Source organism: Mizuhopecten yessoensis, unplaced genomic scaffold (genome assembly GCF_002113885.1).
Source record: "Mizuhopecten yessoensis strain PY_sf001 unplaced genomic scaffold, ASM211388v2 scaffold10857, whole genome shotgun sequence".
Taxonomy (NCBI): Eukaryota; Metazoa; Mollusca; class Bivalvia; order Pectinida; family Pectinidae; genus Mizuhopecten; species Mizuhopecten yessoensis.
This window is the reverse complement of record NW_018408756.1, coordinates 219,453-238,493: the sequence shown is the minus strand read 5'-3', so window position 1 is coordinate 238,493 and position 19,041 is coordinate 219,453. Positions and strand designations below refer to the sequence as shown.

Here is a 19,041-nt window from a genome sequence, read left to right as displayed (position 1 = left end):
GAGCACCTCTAGAATCAATTTGACAGAGGAGTGAGAAATCGACGTCAGCAGTTAACCAGACGTGGACCAGTTAAGGACGTACGGCCCTTCAGGAAGAGCGGCAGATGACCCGATAAGGTCTGCAAACCGACTAATATTGCTTCCATGCGACGTCGTTGTCGGGCTGTGGCCAACGCCAGGGGTTCTTTCATAGGATATTTATTATGTGAACGTGATTTTTACATACGCTGGATAAACACTAGTGACGTCATGTCACGGAGACATTTAAATTAAGCTGAAGTCAGTATATTGATACAATACACATTGATATCGATTTTGTCCGAGTGAATTTACAGTATTTTTAATACATTAATAAAAATTCTATCAATAATGTAACGTTTCTTTTTGGGGCCAGTGCATATATTACATGTAAAGGGGGCCCTGGTGGCTCCATCACCACCGATCTGCCACTGGAGTTGAAATACGATGTACGGTTTGTTTTATTGGACGCCATATTAACACCTTTAAACATTTTCTTCAGGTTGGTAAGTATGGTAAGGTTGGTAAGTATGGTAAGGTTGGTAAGGTTGGTAAGTATGGTAAGTGTGGTAAGGTAGGTTGGTAAGGTTTGTAAGTATGGTAAGGTTGGTAAGGTTGGTAATTATGGTAAGGTTGGTAAGTATGGTAAGGTTGGTAAGTATGGTAAGGTTGGTAAGGTTATATTGATACAACACACATTGATATCGATTTTGTCCGAGTGAATTTACAGTATTTTTAATACATTAATAAAAATTCTATCAATAATGTAACGTTTCTTTTTGGGGCCAGTGCATATATTACATGTAAAGGGGGCCCTGGTGGCTCCATCACCACCGATCTGTCACTGGAGTTGAAATACGATGTACGGTTTGTTTTATTGGAAGCCATATTAACACCTTTAAACATTTTCTTCAGGTTGGTAAGTATGGTTAGGTTGGTAAGTATGGTTAGGTTGGTAAGGTTGGTAAGTATGGAAAGGTTGGTAAGGTTGGTAATTATGGTAAGGTTGGTAAGGATGGTAAGGTTGGTAAGTATGGTAAGGTTGGTAAGGTTGGTAAGGTTGGTAATTATGGTAATGTTGGTAAGTATGGTAACTTGAGGAAGGTTGGTAAGTATCGTAAGGTAGGTTGGTTAGTATGGTAAGGTTGGTAAGTATGGTAATGTTGGTAATGTTGGTAAGTATGGTTAGGTTGGTAAGTATGGTAAGGTTGGTAAGGTTGGTAAGTATGGTAAGGTTGGTAAGGTTGGTAAAGTAGGTTGGTAAGGTTGGTAAGTATGGTTAGTTTGGTAAGGTTGGTAAGTATGGATTATGAAATGTTTCTTGTTACACAACCAATAAGTGACGTATATTAACATATCTTGAAATAACTGCGCCTATCATTGAATAATTGAAAAGGGTACGCTTCAAAAGACAGGAGCAAAAGTTTGTAAGTAAGTTAAACCTCATCGTCGGATATAATACCCACGGTTGATTTCGCTTCGGTACTCACTCATCACGTGATGAGTGAGTACCGAAGCGAAATAAACCGTGGGTATCCGACGATGGTTAAACCTGGATCTTCGACTGAACTGATTACATCTTTGGCATAGGTGCAATTATTTGAAAATATGTTAATTATGTGTTCCATAACGGCTGTATCGCTGACGTCTAGCCAGTAATCATTAGGGTCCTTGTAATATCCGTCTTTTCGATATGAATCGCCCGAGTTGTTTCTCAACAATTAGTGTTTGCCAAAACAACAACATCTTATCAAGAAATCTATCGGATATCCCACGGGACACTTATCTGTTTCCAAAGTATTTACATCCAAATAAATACGTTAGTAGGTCTGTATTTAGTACGTAAGATACAATTTCTCTCATTCACCAAAAGGACCCAATTATCTATTGGTTCATTGCAGGTGACACCGTTGTAAGCGTCTAGTCGCTTCTTGAGGTGCTTCTTAATTCTGTCCACTTCACTTCCGGTTGCATTTGGAGGCATTGAAGAACCGACTTTGTTTCTCAAAAACAAGTGAAAATGATGTACATGTGCAGTGGGTGGTAACAAAGGTTGCATAATAATTTCATATAAGATAAGGGTATTCAATTATAAAAAAGGACTGACAGGCCTGCATAGATCACAAGTAGCAACCTCTGGTACATGTATATCTCTTTAAGTGTTCACAGATTCTCCGTTCGAATTCCCCCTAGTATTGGACCCTCATCTCTTTTGCAATTTGACGGAATGATGATTTTGATAGGAACACGTGTGTTTGGACCCATTATAGAAGTTAAACAAAACTAATTTGCATTTCAGTGTAAAGCGAGTTTTATTCACAAATATTTGTGTCACAATTTAACAGTCATAAATGGTACACATTTCAAGTTAAAGTCATGATGGACAATAAGTGTTCTTTTATATTTGAAAATCGGGTAATGACAGGTACATGGGGGGTTTCCAACACCGCCGACCTCTACACTTTGACAGCGATTGTTATATATAAGTAGCGGGGACCAATCAATCCGCACCAACTACTGCAACGAACCTTATATACTATCAGGTCAATCGTGAGCCTTTGGCACTCTTTACGTGGACAGGAAAATGTCCATTTTTGTTTTCACGTTTAAGGACCCTCGTGCCACTAAAGAAAACTGTAAATAAGTATTTAATTTATTATTTTCGGTTCGACTATTGTTTTGATATATCATTTCTGAAAATAATAATCATACATTGCGGCACTTTTATGAGAAATACTAGGTGTGAACAAAACAAAATATACATCCTTAGGGGGGCCCCACCGGAGTATGGACCCTGGACTTCAGATGTTATCACTCTATGGGGCCCCACCGGAGTTTGGACCCTGGACTTACCTCGTGCTATAGAGGATATGGTTAGAAAACTTTTAATAAATTTGACCAGAAACGTCCCGACCCAACTTTGCTATAGTTAAATTTAAACAGAAGTTAAGTGGAGGTGTACATAGGAAACGATTCACTATAAGGAGAACATTAACCACAGACGCGACATCATGCTGCAGTATCGATCCTCGAGATTCTAGGGGTTGCTCTCACTTACGTTGTGCAAAGAATGAAGTTTTTTCTTAAGCAACATGTATAGCCCCATATCAGCACCTGTCATATGGTATCATCTGTATATACTGTATCTAGCAAATACAATTATATTACAATGATGTATGTCTACCATTACCCATCTGCAGAACATAACAGTTCACCGGTATTATTATATGTAATAAAGAAAACATTTTTTTTCTAAAACTGGACTGTTCAGAATAAAGAGAATCTACTAATTTAACCTAGATACAGCTGGATAATTATGCTGATTTAATTGGCAAATACATAAATCCAAAATCACTCTTTCTACAATTACCCTGTTTTAAAAATCTACAGTTTAGATCTATGTAACTATTTAAGCGCAACTGGCATTAACATACTTTAAGCTCAAAAGAGCCAAAATTTCTAAATATTCTATTTGAAATAAATGGCCACTAGTGCCTGCATTTCTCACCTGATATTAAATGGCAGTAATACTTGACAACAAAAGATTGCCGTGAAGTTGCATAGGGGTCAAGGTAATTCATTTGAACACAATCTATAGCCTTTTTCCTCTGCAAGCTAACGTCTGAATATCATCATTACGCAGACCTCGTGCTATAGAGGATATGGTTAGAAAACTTTTAATAAATTTGACCCCTGCAACCTTGAATATTGGTTAAGGTTATTTGTTAGAATAACACTTGCTGCCACTTTATCTAAGCAAGCTTCAGCTTAACATCAGTATTCTAGGCACCGATTGTCATAAGAGGAAGTTATTTGAAAACTTGTACATTTTAGGTATGACATTGAATGTGTATCTAGGTTATGTATTGGAACAAATTTGATACCCTTCACCCCACTGATCTTCCACCAAATATCATGACTCTGGGTAATATGGTTCTTTAAGTCATATAAAGAAAAAAAACCTTGATGAATGAATAAGGGATGTTGCAACATTCAATCTGTGGCAGGGAGCTGAACAGTATATATAAAAAAAATATAGAAAGATGTTTATACAAAGGTAAACAGGATTTCTTAAAAAAATATTAAGTTGAAATATGTGAAAAAAATCAGGATTATTTTGATTAAACAGTGAAAAAGACAAGGTGGTAGCTTTAGAATTATAAAATATAGTTGTGTGTGTTAAAACAAGCAGCTGTCTGTACAGCTATGTCTGTTCTACACTCCACAAGTAGGCAGCTATATTAATGCCAGAAATAAAAAAAAACAATTATTTGCATGTGATTCTTCTAGGAAAATGTTTCGGAAATAGGAACAAGAGGCCCAGGGGCCTTAATAGCTCACCTGGTATTTTATTTTTCAATTTAAAACCTGCTGAGTACCATTCAGGTTTATCAAAGGAGTACAAGTAACAAAGTTGCATCTTCCATTTATAAATATTCAATTCCCTTTGCCCAAAGATTCTCTAAAACAAGTTTGGTTAGGTTAAAATCCCTTCAACGGTACAGAAGGAGAAGGATCTTTAATGTTTTCCTCTATTTCCCCTAATGGGCCCCACTAATCTGCCCCAAAGAAGGGGAATCCACACACCTCAGTTTAAACAAAATTGATTCTTTTCTCCCTAAGCATGCTTCAGACTGCATTTGGTTTAAATCCCTTCACTTGTATAGTAGGAGAAAAAAAATCCTCTATTTCCCCTATTGGGCCCCGCTCCTATGCCGCCAGAAGGCCCACACCCTCCGTTTATACAAACTTGAGTCTCCTTTGTCCAAAGATGCTCTAGGACAAATTTGGTCAAAATCCTTCAATTGGTTGAGGAGAAGATTTTTAAAGATTTACCTATTTTCCCCTATTTGGCCCCGTCCCTCTGCCCCCAGGGGGACCATACCCTCCGTTCATACAAAACTGAGAACCCTTTGGCCAATGATGCTCCAGACCAAATTTGGTCAAAATCCCTTCATCGGTACAAAAGGAGAAGGATATTTGATGTTTTCCTCTATTTCCCCTAATGGGCCCCACCCATCTGCCCTTAGAAGGAGGCCCACACACCTCAGTTTATACAAAATTGATTCTTTTGTCCCTAATCATGCTTCAGACTGCATTTGGTTAAAATCCCTTCACTTGTATAGCAGGAGAAAAAAAATCCTCTATTTCCCCTATTGGGCCCCGCCCCTCCGCCCCCAGAGGGGCCACACCCTCCGTTTATACAAACTTGAGTCTTCTTTGTCCAAAGATGCTCTAGGACAAATTTGGTCAAAATCCTTCAATTGGTTGAGAAGAAGAACATTTTTAAAGATTTACCTTTTTTCCCCTTATTTAGCCCCGCCCCTCTGCCCCGAGGGGGGGCTATACCGTCCGTTTATACAAAACTGAGAACCCTTTGGCCAATGATGCTCCTGACCAAGCTTCAGACTGCATTTGGTTTAAATCCCTTCACTTGTATAGTAGGAGAGAAAAAATCCTCTACTTCCCCTATTTGGCCCCGCCCCTCTGCCCCCAAAGAGGCCACACCCTCCGTTTATACAAACTTGAGTCTCCTTTGTCCAAAGATGCTCTAGGACAAATTTGGTCAAAATCCTTCTATTGGTTGAGAAGAAGAAGATTTTTAAAGATTTACCTATTTTCCCCCTATTTGGCCCCGCCCCTCTGCCCCCAGGGGGGTTATACCCTCCGTTTATACAAAACTGAGAACCCTTTGGCCAATGATGCTCCTGACCAAATTTGGTCAAAATCCTCTGAGCCATTCAGGACAAGTAGCATTTTAAAGGAAAAAGTTGCCGGACGCCGGACGCTGCACCATGGGATAAGCTCACTTGGCCCTTCGGGCCAGGTGAGCTAATAAAAAAGAAAACTTTAATATCTTTTACCACAATGATTGTTGTAATAAATTATTGTCAAAAACATCAAAATGTCAAAATGATCTGAAGGTTTCATCTAACCTTATGACTACAAATTGTACATTAACTCACTCACCCCTGAAGACACATTTGAACTCTTCCACTTCAAAGGTTGGAATAGTTCATTATGCAATTTCAGGGGTGAATGAATTAAGTTACATTTCTCAATCTGATTACAAAATTATGGACTTGACATCAGGGTTGTCCGGAATAAAAGGTGAGACATATTCAACGATTTCCATACTGTGGCAGTACAGGCAACATTACTATTTTGTTCAAAATATGTGTTTGACATGAATACCGGTATCTGGTTATCTACAACTACATACAAACCCTTGAAAATATGACAATGCTTTCTTATCACAAAGGTTCATTGAAACAAAAAACACTGGTACAGACAATCTCAATCAGATAAAACATTATATATCAATGTTTTGTAATTTTTCATATGTGAATTAATAAAAAGACTATAATCATTCCAGCACCAACAAGAACAGCATCTGGAATAATGCAACTTAAGATATATGAATAATGTTCCTTGGAACTGATGCGAGTAAATAAATTGAATTAACTTTATCTACATAATAGTAAATTGCTATACTGAATAATTTTGTCTAAATTTAAGGAAAAATAATCAAGATTATCTGAAGAAATACAATATGATTATTCTTAGATATAAGGTTGTTTAAACACTACACACTTAATAGCATTCTGCAAACATTTCATACTTCCTTCACACTGGAAAAGGTCAGACAACTTTCTACACATGTAGCACCAAGTACCACATACAAGTTAAATAACTTTCAACTCCTCACTACTGCATAACGGGAAACTTTCCCTCAGTCAAATATTCGCCCTTCACATGTAATTACTATATAGGGCAAACTGTGTACTTGTATTCGCTGTAATGATAAATTCGCCCTTATTGCAGAGGACAAAAATGGTGAAAATTAAACTGCAGCGAAAATTTCACAGTATACAGTATTTAACTATTACATATAAGCATTTTTATACAGTAAACAAATTTAGGGCCTTCACGGATCACATCAGGAAAAGAGGAAACAGTGACTTACTCTATCCCCAAATCATATACTTTTTTGTTGTTATACTGATACATGTAAAACATTTGACTGCATTAATAAAAATTAATCAATTATTAGCACTGGATTTCCAAACAAGGCAGTGGGACTGGAATGTCATACAAGGATTTACAGCAGATACAAACACCTACACTACTCAAGTATAATCTATATACACAAAGTTATATATAGTAAGCGGAACCCTTGGATTTTAACGATGACAGTTATAATGATGGGAATCTGAATATGTCATCAATTAAAGCTATTCATTTCCAAATTATTTCAAAATGTGTAGCTGACAGTTAGATTTTTAGGTTATTTACTATTATTGTATCAGAAGGAATACACATCACAGAAAATGTATTTAAAATCTCAATACTTAAATGCAATGTTATTCCTGTTATTCCTTCGTAAAATGAAGAAGTGTGTGGGAACAAAAGAATTACAGCTCATAACTCCAAGTTTATAACAGGAAGTCATTTGTCCCCCTGCATTCTGTTTTATTATACCTATTTTTGCCTAAAGTGAAAAAAATATAAAGCATACCAGTACCTTCTTTATAATACCATGAAAAATCTGTACCAAGCTTCACTATTAATAACCTTTTCTGAACTATAAAAAACAAATATTAAACGCTTGTTTGACTTAAAGCTTCTGAGTGTATGAGTACGCAACTTAATACCCACCTCCGTAATATATATTCAAATATAAGAATGACATAAAATGGCAAGAGCAAAACAGGTTGTATATATATACAATGTGCTATAAGCAATTTTCTTAACCAAATCAAACTTTAAGCATATCAGAGACCATGCTGATGTACAAAATATCATAAAACTTTTAACTACACACTAGTCAGATATCCTCATTAATAATTTTACAAAATAAGATTTAAACGTTAATAATCTAATCTAACAGATATATCCTCAATACAGCACATAGCTTCCCTGTTATCAATGTATAATACCCATTACATCCAATATGTTATGAATACATTTTTTAACACCTAGCAGAGCTGTGAATGACTGTATGCTCCCCTTGTTTCAATTGTGACATCACAACTTCAAACCATCACAGACTTCAACTGCATTGCAATGTCACACAATGAAAAAATCTTTAAGGCAAATTTATATCAAATTTACGATTTCAAGTTTGGCTGGGTAAATATTTCACAAATATTCTGCAATATATCTTTGGTATGTTACGGACAAAATCTTACTTGATCATCACAAATTCTTGACTTTTGTCATAAAACTCTGTGAGATGGAAATTAATATAAGATCCTCTATTTTACATAACAAGACATAGAATATTCATATTTACAAAATAAGACAAACTTAACCTTACTTACACATAGAGATATCCTGTTTTACACAATAAAACATCAATTTTCAGGTCTTTCAGTAGGCCATTTGGAGTATGGCTTTGACCCAACAAATTAGCTTGGACTCCTAGGCTGAAAGATCGTGTCTATTTGACATGTATCTTGATTGTCTAACTTAAAGAAAAAAGGTTGACAACTTAAAATGCTAAATGGGAAAGTCAACTGAAAGACCTCAACATTTTCTACCTAATGTATCTCTATTTATACAATAATTGTTTCAAACCCACCATCAATTATAAATGCTCCCAAAGTTTTTTTATGTGTGGAATAGCCTCTACATATTTCTTTCCAATTAGACCATTTCTTTAATATTTCCCTATATTTTGATAAAATGACCTGTTAGTGTTACTGGATTTTACATCATTGCAGATCAAACACTGTTTATTTCTAATCTTAAACGGGTACATGTGTTCTTAAATGCAAAGTATATTGCTATTTTATTGATTTCTAAATCATTTCCCTATTTTTCTTCTAAAAATTATTATGAAGTAAAAATGCAAATACATTTTAGGATTACATAAAAGACAGTTGGAAAACAATTGTGTTTAATATTGTGGTAATTTTTTGAAGATATTCATTGTTTGGAAATCTGAACACATTTTATGTACCAGGTAATTTTATGATTGGAAGTTTTTGCCTGAAAGATTAAAGTTCGTTTAGAGTATATCTACCATCTAGTAGTGACATACTGACTTATGTACAGTGGGCAGTGAAAGCTAGAATTTCAAAATTTGCATTTGTGCCTATACAACATACCAAATGAACTACCTAATGTATACATCTATATCTTTCTTGATTTACATTGGTTCTCAGAATGAGATCATCATGTTTTATGGAACAAAAATATGCAGTTTGTATAGATATAGCTACATATATTCAAATGTCAACATACAGTATTCAATATGAGATTACATGCAGGTTAGTCATGTAACATGTTGGGTAATGTTTTCGGCATACATTCAAAACACACACATCAGCCCTAGAGTAATATTTCAAAATAAAGCTAAAATCATATTCTGGAAGGGCTTTCTTTGGATGATGGCCCTTGAATATCTAAAATATTAACGCATTACCAATGCTACAAACAAATGTTGCTGAAACTAATAAACAAATTTCGGATATTTAAGGATGTCTCCTTAAAGCAAGCAAAATATTATTTAAGGTAAATGCAAAGAGATAAATACGCCTAATTGATCAATGTCTTTTGAACAGTTGCTCAAACTTGTATTTACAAGTATTCCTATTTTCATTTTTATTCAGTTATTTTGAGGAGTTGCTCCAAACAGAATGCAATTTAGTCGACGGATCATGGAAAAAATATTGAACTGAGATTAAAATAAAAAATCTTTACATGAAACAAAGATCAAAAGGACATCATCCGATTATAGGGTTTAGAAGTAACATGTTAATTCAATGTTGATCATTTCACCTATCAAACGGTTTTATAACTAAGGTTATCTCCCTTGACAAACATTATAAACAGATTTCAGATTTTGTTTGCATTTAGATGTTGCTGACTGCAAACCTTTGACACAAGGTATCAATATGTATAATATTTTAGTAGGAATGTGTAAGATGAAAGATCTTGACTTTTTCTTTGATGTTTCATGATCCCTGTGCTGGCTGTTTCCCAGTTATACCAGATCCAGAACAGTTCCTCACTTGGTCACATTGTTTTCCACGATCGTTGTGCTAGCTGCTTCAGAAATTACACTGGTTCCAAGATGTTCATCAAGTTTTTTTCATACAGAGCGATGATGAGCATAATGGTTGTCCCTAGGATCATGCCACTTAACTGGATGAGAAGGTGGGAAAATGGATGTTCACCTTGACGCGTGTCCACTGCGGTTAACTCGGGCAACTACGGAAATAAACAAACAACAACTACTTTAACACCTAAGCTTGGTATTATCACTTTTTTATGGCTTTTACCAAATAACAGTAAAATTGTTCTGAATAACCCATTTACAATGCACGGCATACAGCCTTGTCAAACATGATACCATTGAAATATGGTGCAAAGCAGTTTTGATGCAGTAATATGTTCATCGTTGTACTTTAAAAAAAGAAAAAATAAAGAAAAATGATTTTCTAATTCAATGCAATATGCATTTCACTTGTATGGCAAAATATATCAATGTCTTTTCAATATTTCTACAGATGACTCACCATATCAACGAGTGCTATGTACAGGAACATGCCCGCCACCGACACGAACACCCAGGTAATGGAGTCCCCGAAATTTCCTACAGCAACACCAATTATCATGCCAACCAATGCGAGGATGGAGGACACACAGTTATACATGACCGCCTGTTTCACCGTCATTCCTGCCCTCAGCAACACAGCAAAATCACCTTGAAACAAAATACACAAGAAAAGTAAGGATCCATAAAATTATATAAACATGTCCTAAGTTCACGCTATGATCAACAGAAAAGAATTATTTCCATAGAAATAAATGTAAACATATTATTGATATTATTTTGATACACTTCACGTCTCCAACGCACAATACTTTTATATTTTGTAAAATTACCAAATACTTAGTAAGTCAGGTTTTCCTTCACGTAATTTTTGTTCTGAGGTTTTGATTTCTGTAACTTTAAACTGCACATTTTTTTGGAAACTGGTTATTGGAAACCTGTTTGAAAAGATTGTATTAAATATCTAACCTTCAACACATACAACTATGAAAAATAAATTAAGTACTGTAGACACTACCAATCTGTCAAATTCTAAGACGGTTCAAGGCAGAGATATTTTAACAGAAAATATGGAACGTACCAATTTCATGAGGTAGCTCATGGCAGAAAACGGCCACAGATGTACTGAAGCCACCAGTTATGGAGTTTGAGAAGGCTGCGCCAATCGCCAACCCGTCACAGAAGTTGTGGATTCCATCTCCAAGAATGACCATCGATGCAATGGACGCCACAGAAGTTGGGAGTATATGGGAGTGTCCATGATGATGATGGGAATGGCTGAGCACGGAACTGGGGTTCTCCTGATCAACCATGTCAAACTGTTTGTCCTTGTCATCGTGGTCCACATGGTCACGTGAACAATTCTTATGGGATGACTCTGCGAAGTTGGTGAGGGCTAAAAACAGAATAAAACATATTTTCAACATGTATCATAAGATTTTGTTTGAGCAATATCATAAAAAAATTGCTGTTGGTAAACTCACATCTGTTGGTGGGCATAGCTTTTATATTTCTAATGAAAATCAGTTGTCAGCTTCAGAGCAAATTTATTTTCAGCTGCCAACAAGTCTTTTTCTGCTATAATGTTTTCTCTACAATCAATATTTTCTTTATGATATTTTAAATAGAAAATGGCTCAACATCTGAAATACTCCTCTGACTAATGAATCTACCAGATACATACTGTATGTTTAAGCAGTAAGCCATTTTAATGCCAACTTATCAATAATCATTACCTTTTTGTCCTGGATGGATGCCCATGATCTGCTCCTTACAGTCAGGGTCAGTGACATGCATGGCACCACACTCTGTCAGTGGAATGCTTGTATTGTCATCAGCTAAATCTCCGGACTCCTTCACAAACACAGACCCTTTCTGAAATGATATGCAATGTTGTCTACAATATGAATTCAACAATTATTAAACATACAGATATACAACTTTTCCATCTTTACATCACAAAACATTTAAACCAAACAGGTAAGACCTGAACAAAAATACACGTGTTTCTGCTAACCCGACCGACCCAATATTTTTGTGTCTACCCTGAAGATTTTTTGGCCATTTTTAAGGAAGGACTATTAAAGTCAGGTTTCTATCTCTATATAGCCTTAGTTAAAACTATTTAAAAAATAAAAAGAATTTCCGACCGACCTACCCTATTTTTTCCTGGCTTGTTAGCGAAAACACAGGTATTATTTTTTAGGCCTAAGTCTCTGTAAGGAACTGTACAATGAAGATTACAACTCATATAATCAATGCAATTTGTTAATTTCACAACTCATCTATCTTATTACGCACCAGGTACTTGTCTCTTGTCTAATGTCACTTGGATAAATACCTCAACATGCGTGTCTTGATGTGTGTTGGTGTAAAAGAAACGGTTAGTAAAATCTTTATATTTCCAACATCTATACAGTGTTATTAAACTTCCTTCTAACTCTCCCACACAGATATTCTGAAATAATTAGAAAACAAATAATGGTTTCCACTACTGTCCTTCTTGTGCTTGCGTTTGAGGTCTGTGACAATAGACAGCACCCTCTCCATGGTGAAGAAGAGGAAAATAGCACCCATTCCGCACAGACCCTTCAGGACAGCTGTCTTGTGGCTGTCATCTGCCTCACTGTTACCATGACTACTGAGGTCATGACCACCCTGCAGTGCCTATATTGATATAAAATAATACATGAACTTGGGGTTGGTAGCAAACATTATTTAACAATATACATACATTGTATATATATTTACAAGTATCTTAACTGATTCATGACTCTTGGGTCTCTTGTATGCTTTTATTTTGGAATTTGTTTAACGTAACTCTATATCCTTCCAAACCAGTAACATACAGTTTTATTGTACAATTAACAGTATTGTGTAGGCATGTGAACAGAGCAGATATCTTCTCCTTCCTATATGATAAGTTCCACAGGAGATTCAGTCCACACAGCAGGAAAATTAACCCCATTTACCCAATACATAATGTAGAGGCCCATAGCTAGGGTTACTTAATTATATATTTATATCATTACTTACATGTGGTAGGAGATGTAATAAGGCATCCCCTGCTAGGGCCCCCACAGCCAGAGCCACTAGGAACAGGAGCAGGTGGTTGTAAAAGACTTTCTGCATGATAGGGACAACGGCTACACCAAGAAGCCCAACCAAACTGATGACCACAACAGCAATGGTTGAATATCCCCACACTAAAAGGCAGAAAGAGAAAACTACTTTAATTTTTCTTTTCAAACAGTATATTATATGAAAATGTAATTCAAAAAAATGAAATCATACAAGCTAGCTATCAATGCTTTTTTTAAAGTTTGCAAAATGTACAAATTAAAAAAATAATCTCAAATGTAAAACTTACACTGGACCTAAACTAAACATGTGCTACGGTGCAGTAATAATGGGAGACAGCTTTATATTCTGATTTCATAAAAACCTTTAGAAATATGTTCAAGGCTCTTTCCACAGACAGGGGAGATAACCTCAGATTACTTCACCTATCAAGTACATGACTATTTTCCCTTCTAAATGACCTTTAATTATAAACATTCAACTTCACTTATTGTTGAAAAACTTTGTCCCTTATTCAACGACACATAACAGCATAAGGACACTACTTCCAGATGTACTATTTGGTTCAACCCTTTCTGGCAATTATATAAGACATAAACAATACACACACCCCTTCTGCTGGTATATCTTTGAAAGCGATATTGATAGCCTGTTTGACTGAGTGGGCTTGATGGTCAGTGACCTTTTTCCTACACTCGGCCCGAGAGAGTGTGCACAGTATCCCTGGACACATCTGTAGTAACCGGTTAGTTGTCACTGTCTCATCCCGGTGAATGTGAAACCGGCTGATCAGGTCATCACACTGGAAAAAAAATCATCACACTGTAAAGGGCAAATTATTGAAAGAGCATACAAATAATAACATAAACAGAAAAATGTCAAAACTGATTGTTTTTGTTTGAATTGTATAAGCATTTTTAAAAATTGCCCATATAACATATACATTTATTCACATCAAATAAAATTAAAATACACCCTTCTCATCTTAATTCTATTTGTGTCTCTAATGAAAAGTCTTGGTTATTGCTATATATTTTAAGTGTGTGTTTGTTCGTTTATCATTTACATTAATGGCACAGCATCGATATCCTGATAAGATCATTTGGGGTCTTTGCATTAATGTAGAACGGTTATGCATTTAGTGAGCAAAGGTGACAAGTTAAAAATAAAATAAAAAAATGAATATGATATAAAGATTATCATTGATATAGTATTGCAGTAATTTACCTTTTCATTATTTGCCTGAGATTCAACACCTCCCTCTAAGTGATTGTGAGAGTCCTCCGATTCATTTTGTATCTTCCTTTTTTGCCTCCCCACAAGACTGCTTGAGCGACGTCTACGTACATCATGATCAGAGTTATTTGAAAGTTTATGGCTACCTACACTTGTATTATTAGAATGTGTATGGTGATGATCATCATGATTTTCATGATCCGAGTCATGATTATGATTTTTATGATCCGAGTCATGATCATGATTTTCATGATCCGAGTCATGATCATTATTTTCATGATCCGAGCCATCATGATGATGATCTTCGTGGTCTGTTTCTGGATTATGTTTTTCGTGATCTGAGTCATGAATATGCTCTGAATGATCTGCATCATGACTATGGCTGGCATGACTATCAGTTATTTGATGAGAGTGTTCAGTATGGGAGTGGTTTGCTGGTACTTTAAGATTTATCCCCAGGCTCTCCAACATATGTATAACACTGTCATAGTTTAATACACCATCACTACCAAATCTATCAATCAAATCTGTCACATAAAGGTTTTGCGCATTTAATAACTCATCTTTGAGGTTGGTCTCTTTAGACGTTTCCTCATGGTCGTGATGATTGTGATCTGAAGAGGTATCATTAGGCATCCCATGTTGATGTGTTTCAGAAGAAATGGTAGGTTGTGAGGCAGAGAGGTTTGGACTTTTGTTAGCGTGGCCGATAGTCGGGAGACAGGTGAGGGTGTGTAACGTGAGACAGATGAAACAGAACTGAGAACTCTGTGTGAACAACATATTGTTGGTTCAGTCGACTCCTCTGGTCAGTTTTTCTTGTAAGGTCAGTCTATCAATCTGCAAAAACAATTTAGTGTAATTGAGGTTTATTCACAATGTAAATGTATCATCAATTATTTTGACAAAGTTTTTTTTATCATATTTTTTCCTCCTTCAAATTTGCAACATCATGGGGGCCGTCACCTGACTGGGTCACAGGTTCAAGACCTATGTGGGGCAGTCGCCAGGTACTGGCCGTTGGTCAGTGGGTTTTCTCCGGGAACTCCAGCTTTCCTCCACCACCAAAACCTAGCTGCACACCCTTAAATGACCATAGCTGTTAATAGGACTTAAAACACAAACAAATCAAATGCAACATCTAAACTTACTTGAGCTTATCCCTATTTTATTACTCGAGTCAAAGGAAAACGAAACTTGTGAGGTCCAAATATTAATTAATGATAACAATTATCCGAGTATTCCAATAGCTGAAATATTGAATTTTAGTTTCCTAGGGAATGACGTTATATTTTAAACTAAATTAAAAAATAATGGCTGACAGGGGCACTTACATATCAAGACAACAAAATAACATCTATATTGTGGTAGTAGTGCATGCTCAAAGGCACAAGAATTGTCGGACACAATTTCCATGTTTTTCAGGGTTATTTTTAGATTGAGTGTGCTCAAAATGGAAAGTGTGTAGTGTATTTACCCCCTTGGTAAAATATTCAAACCAAATTAGAATATGACTTCTGTTGAGTTTCTTTCAGATGAAATCATTTGACAACCTGAAAGTGTTCAATTTGGAAATCAAGACACAAAAAAATAATAGCAAATTGCCAATAACCAGTTCTAAAGATTCACAATTAGCTTGATTCTAGTTTCTGTTTACGGTTCAAATTCATTTTCTATTATAATTTCTTAAGTTCTGCATAATTTATTCTGAATCTTTTTTTTTTTTGCTCCTCATTATCCTTGTACATATTGGAGTATGATGCAACCCATCAATCTTTGGGGGTTTGTTAATTTCCACTTCATTAAGACGGAACATTATACATCTATGACGATGGAAACGTACCTTGAAAGTTTGAAAACAGTGTATGGTTTCCCTTTCTAAACACACACCAACCATATCATTTTCTGTCTTATATTATTAATATAATATCTGTGCTATTTCTTAAAAAAACACGTGATTGCATTGATCTCACTTAAATTATTATGAGAATTTAAACACACCCCAACCATATCATTTTCTGTCTTATATGATTAATATAATATCTGTGCTATTTCTTAAAAAAACCACCACGTGATTGCATTGATCTCACTTAAATTATTATGAGAATTTCAAAAGAAAAATCAAATAATAAATTGAATCTAAAGCACAAATATAGTTAGTTTGTTCTTATATATTTTGTACCAAAGGATATTTAAGAAACTGATTAGTGTAGGAACTGGCGTCCTACAGTCTCTAAACGATCTATCAGTCACATGAAATAGCACCACGAGACGGGCGGCACCTAGGCCTGCTCCGAATATATCGCGCCAGCTGCCTATCTATCGCATGACACACCTGACCTTACGCAAAGGTGTATGCACATACTTTGATCAATTTCTGCAATACTTTATTCATCCTAAAGTTGGTAAAAGTTATGTTTTCAACTCAAACATTACTTTTAAACCGACTAGCTTCAATATTTACCTTTTGTGGCAATTTTGAAGTGTCGTGTGCACAGGCTGAAAACGTGATTCAAATATGGCTGCTCGATTCACGAGACTCCCGATTCACATATCTAAAGTCATTCGGAACTTTCTAGTGTTTTCTCAAAGCTATATGACTCATCAAAATGCTATCCGAATGTTTTAACTCGGGGAATCATAACTAGGTCAATCGATATATGATGTATCTGTGTCTAGACACAGACTGTATAATATATATATTTAGTTTCGCCTTGATTTCGGAGTGGTATCGTTAATCATGAGGTTGACTTTAATTGAATAATTAGTCCCTTTCACGTTAACTGCTGGACAGTACGTCGCGCATGCGCACAAATGCCACTGAGTGGGTTCCTGGATATATACGTAAACAACCATCATGGTGAAAACCTGCAGTGTATACAAGTGCGCAAACCAGTTTGACCGGTCAAAGAAAGTAAGAAGTTTTTTTCGGTTCCCAAAAGATATGCGGAAGCGGAAGACATGGTAAAAGCACTTAACAGGGATGGTTGGGTTCCTAACGAAAGTTCGTGGATATGTTCCGAGCATTTTATCGACGGCTGGCACGGATATGACCCTGCTGACAAGAATTACGCTCCGACAATTTTTCAAATACAAGGTAAAAAATAAACAAATAAGGTTATTTAAAAGGTGGTAAATTTATTACAATCACTTATATTTTATATGACAAAAACATACAAAACATGTCAGTAAAATATTTAAACAACAGCAACCGTCAGACCACAGGGGTTCGTTACACACTATGCTATATTATACTGAAATGGGTCACAGCACACATACATGTTCGGTCTCACTTAAAAGCGTCTTCAACCGACAACAAGCGTCTTCAAGTGACAACAAGCGTCGCCAGGCAAAGTCTTTAAAAATGCTGAATAAAGTAAACGACATCAGAAGCTAATACACCTCTGTACCAAATTTTAATTTGATAAATTTGTCGTGAATTCGGTGTGTGTTATTCACACACCGTCACAACAAGTAGTTGTAAATGCTCTCAGCTCCTGAAATCAAAGACAAGGTGGAGGAAATTCACTCACGTGTTGCTGGTTCGATATCAAGAAGTATAAGAGACCGCGCCAACGCGTCACAGCGATGATATCACGTAGCTCACGAGATCTCGTGTCGGCGCGGTCCACGGTCCAAGGGAGATAACTCTCCCGAAATTCACCACACTCCTCCCCGTTTTATGAAGGCCCCTTCTGGGGCCTGGTTATGGCCAGGAAGAAGTCCATTGATCGGAAACCGCCTAGGTGTTGGCGCTTGGCGTCGGCCAGACGGATGTCGGCCCTCCGGAGGTGGATTAATGGGGAGGTCAGAATCCCCCTTAAATGAACAGTGTTTTGCGAAGGTCAGATCCCCCCTTAAGTGAACAGTGTTTTGTGAAGGTCGGAACCCCTATTAAGTAGATAATACATTGTCGCCCTCTAGAATTGAGCGACAAGTTATTTAGTAACTCCTTAAGTAACAATATGTTAAGCACAGTCCTACCGTACCCATTTGGAGATGAGATTAGTGGTGGAGGCCAGTGTTTGATTTAGGCCTCAATAATCACAGCTTCTAGACTTGCTGGGCTTATCTCCCCAAGGAACACCACGGCTATGGATACAATCCACACGATAGGCACAGTCACCCCGTGCCTTGATAAGTATGAGAATAGTCTCCCCGTGACAGTGCCCAACATTAGCTACGGGGAACGTGGCAACACTGTTGGTCGATACAACAGTGTGCTCCCCTGCAAATTGCATTGATGGGCATGCTGCCTGTAGGCGGCCCCATTTAAGCTGTTATCCTACCAATTACTGGCGAAGGGAGCTGTCTTATCACAATAGGAACCTAGGTAGCCAATAAAATGTTCAGGGAAAGAATGCCCTCCCAATTTGTAAAAAGATGTAGGATGACTTGGTTTTAGAGGATAATAGGGAAGCTTAACCTCCCCTGCCTGTGGATGCCACAGACAAGTCCAGGGGCTACTTTAGTGCCCCCCACTTTGAGTTTGGAGTTAAGGAGGAGAGAATCCCACTCCCCTTACTACCACCGTACTTCTAACGTGCTGACGGGTTACTCGCACGGAGTGCGGGAGTAAGCTGGTGGGGAAGTGATCCCTCCCCACACTGCAGGTGTGCCATACAACTGGCGACGACAGTTGG

At 36.7% G+C, this 19,041-nt stretch overlaps 2 protein-coding genes across 7 annotated transcripts in view; one reads left to right on the top strand and one right to left on the bottom strand.

The window, feature by feature from the left end:
- Positions 1–7,389: 7,389 nt before the first annotated feature.
- Positions 7,390–19,041, bottom strand: part of LOC110463023 (zinc transporter ZIP10-like) — a 115,782-nt gene continuing 104,130 nt past the window's right edge. Inside the window, exons 1-9 of one of the 5 annotated variants that reach the window (XM_021517349.1) lie at positions 16,863–16,945; positions 14,390–15,238; positions 13,775–13,964; positions 13,118–13,287; positions 12,581–12,748; positions 11,818–11,956; positions 11,163–11,477; positions 10,545–10,732; positions 7,390–10,236 (exon numbers count right to left, since the gene is read on the bottom strand). In XM_021517349.1, the coding sequence (XP_021373024.1) occupies positions 10,084–10,236; positions 10,545–10,732; positions 11,163–11,477; positions 11,818–11,956; positions 12,581–12,748; positions 13,118–13,287; positions 13,775–13,964; positions 14,390–15,181 (2,115 nt within the window). In that variant the 5' untranslated portion in view covers positions 15,182–15,238; positions 16,863–16,945 and the 3' untranslated portion in view covers positions 7,390–10,083. The other 4 variants (XM_021517351.1, XM_021517353.1, XM_021517352.1 and 1 more) reach the window with 4 other exon arrangements.
- The window catches only part of LOC110463026, a 45,745-nt gene continuing 43,877 nt past the window's right edge, over positions 17,174–19,041 (top strand). For both annotated transcript variants that reach the window (XM_021517359.1, XM_021517360.1), the window contains exon 1: positions 17,174–17,495. The gene's annotated coding sequence lies outside the window, so the exon portion shown is untranslated. The remainder of the gene's footprint in view (positions 17,496–19,041) is intronic.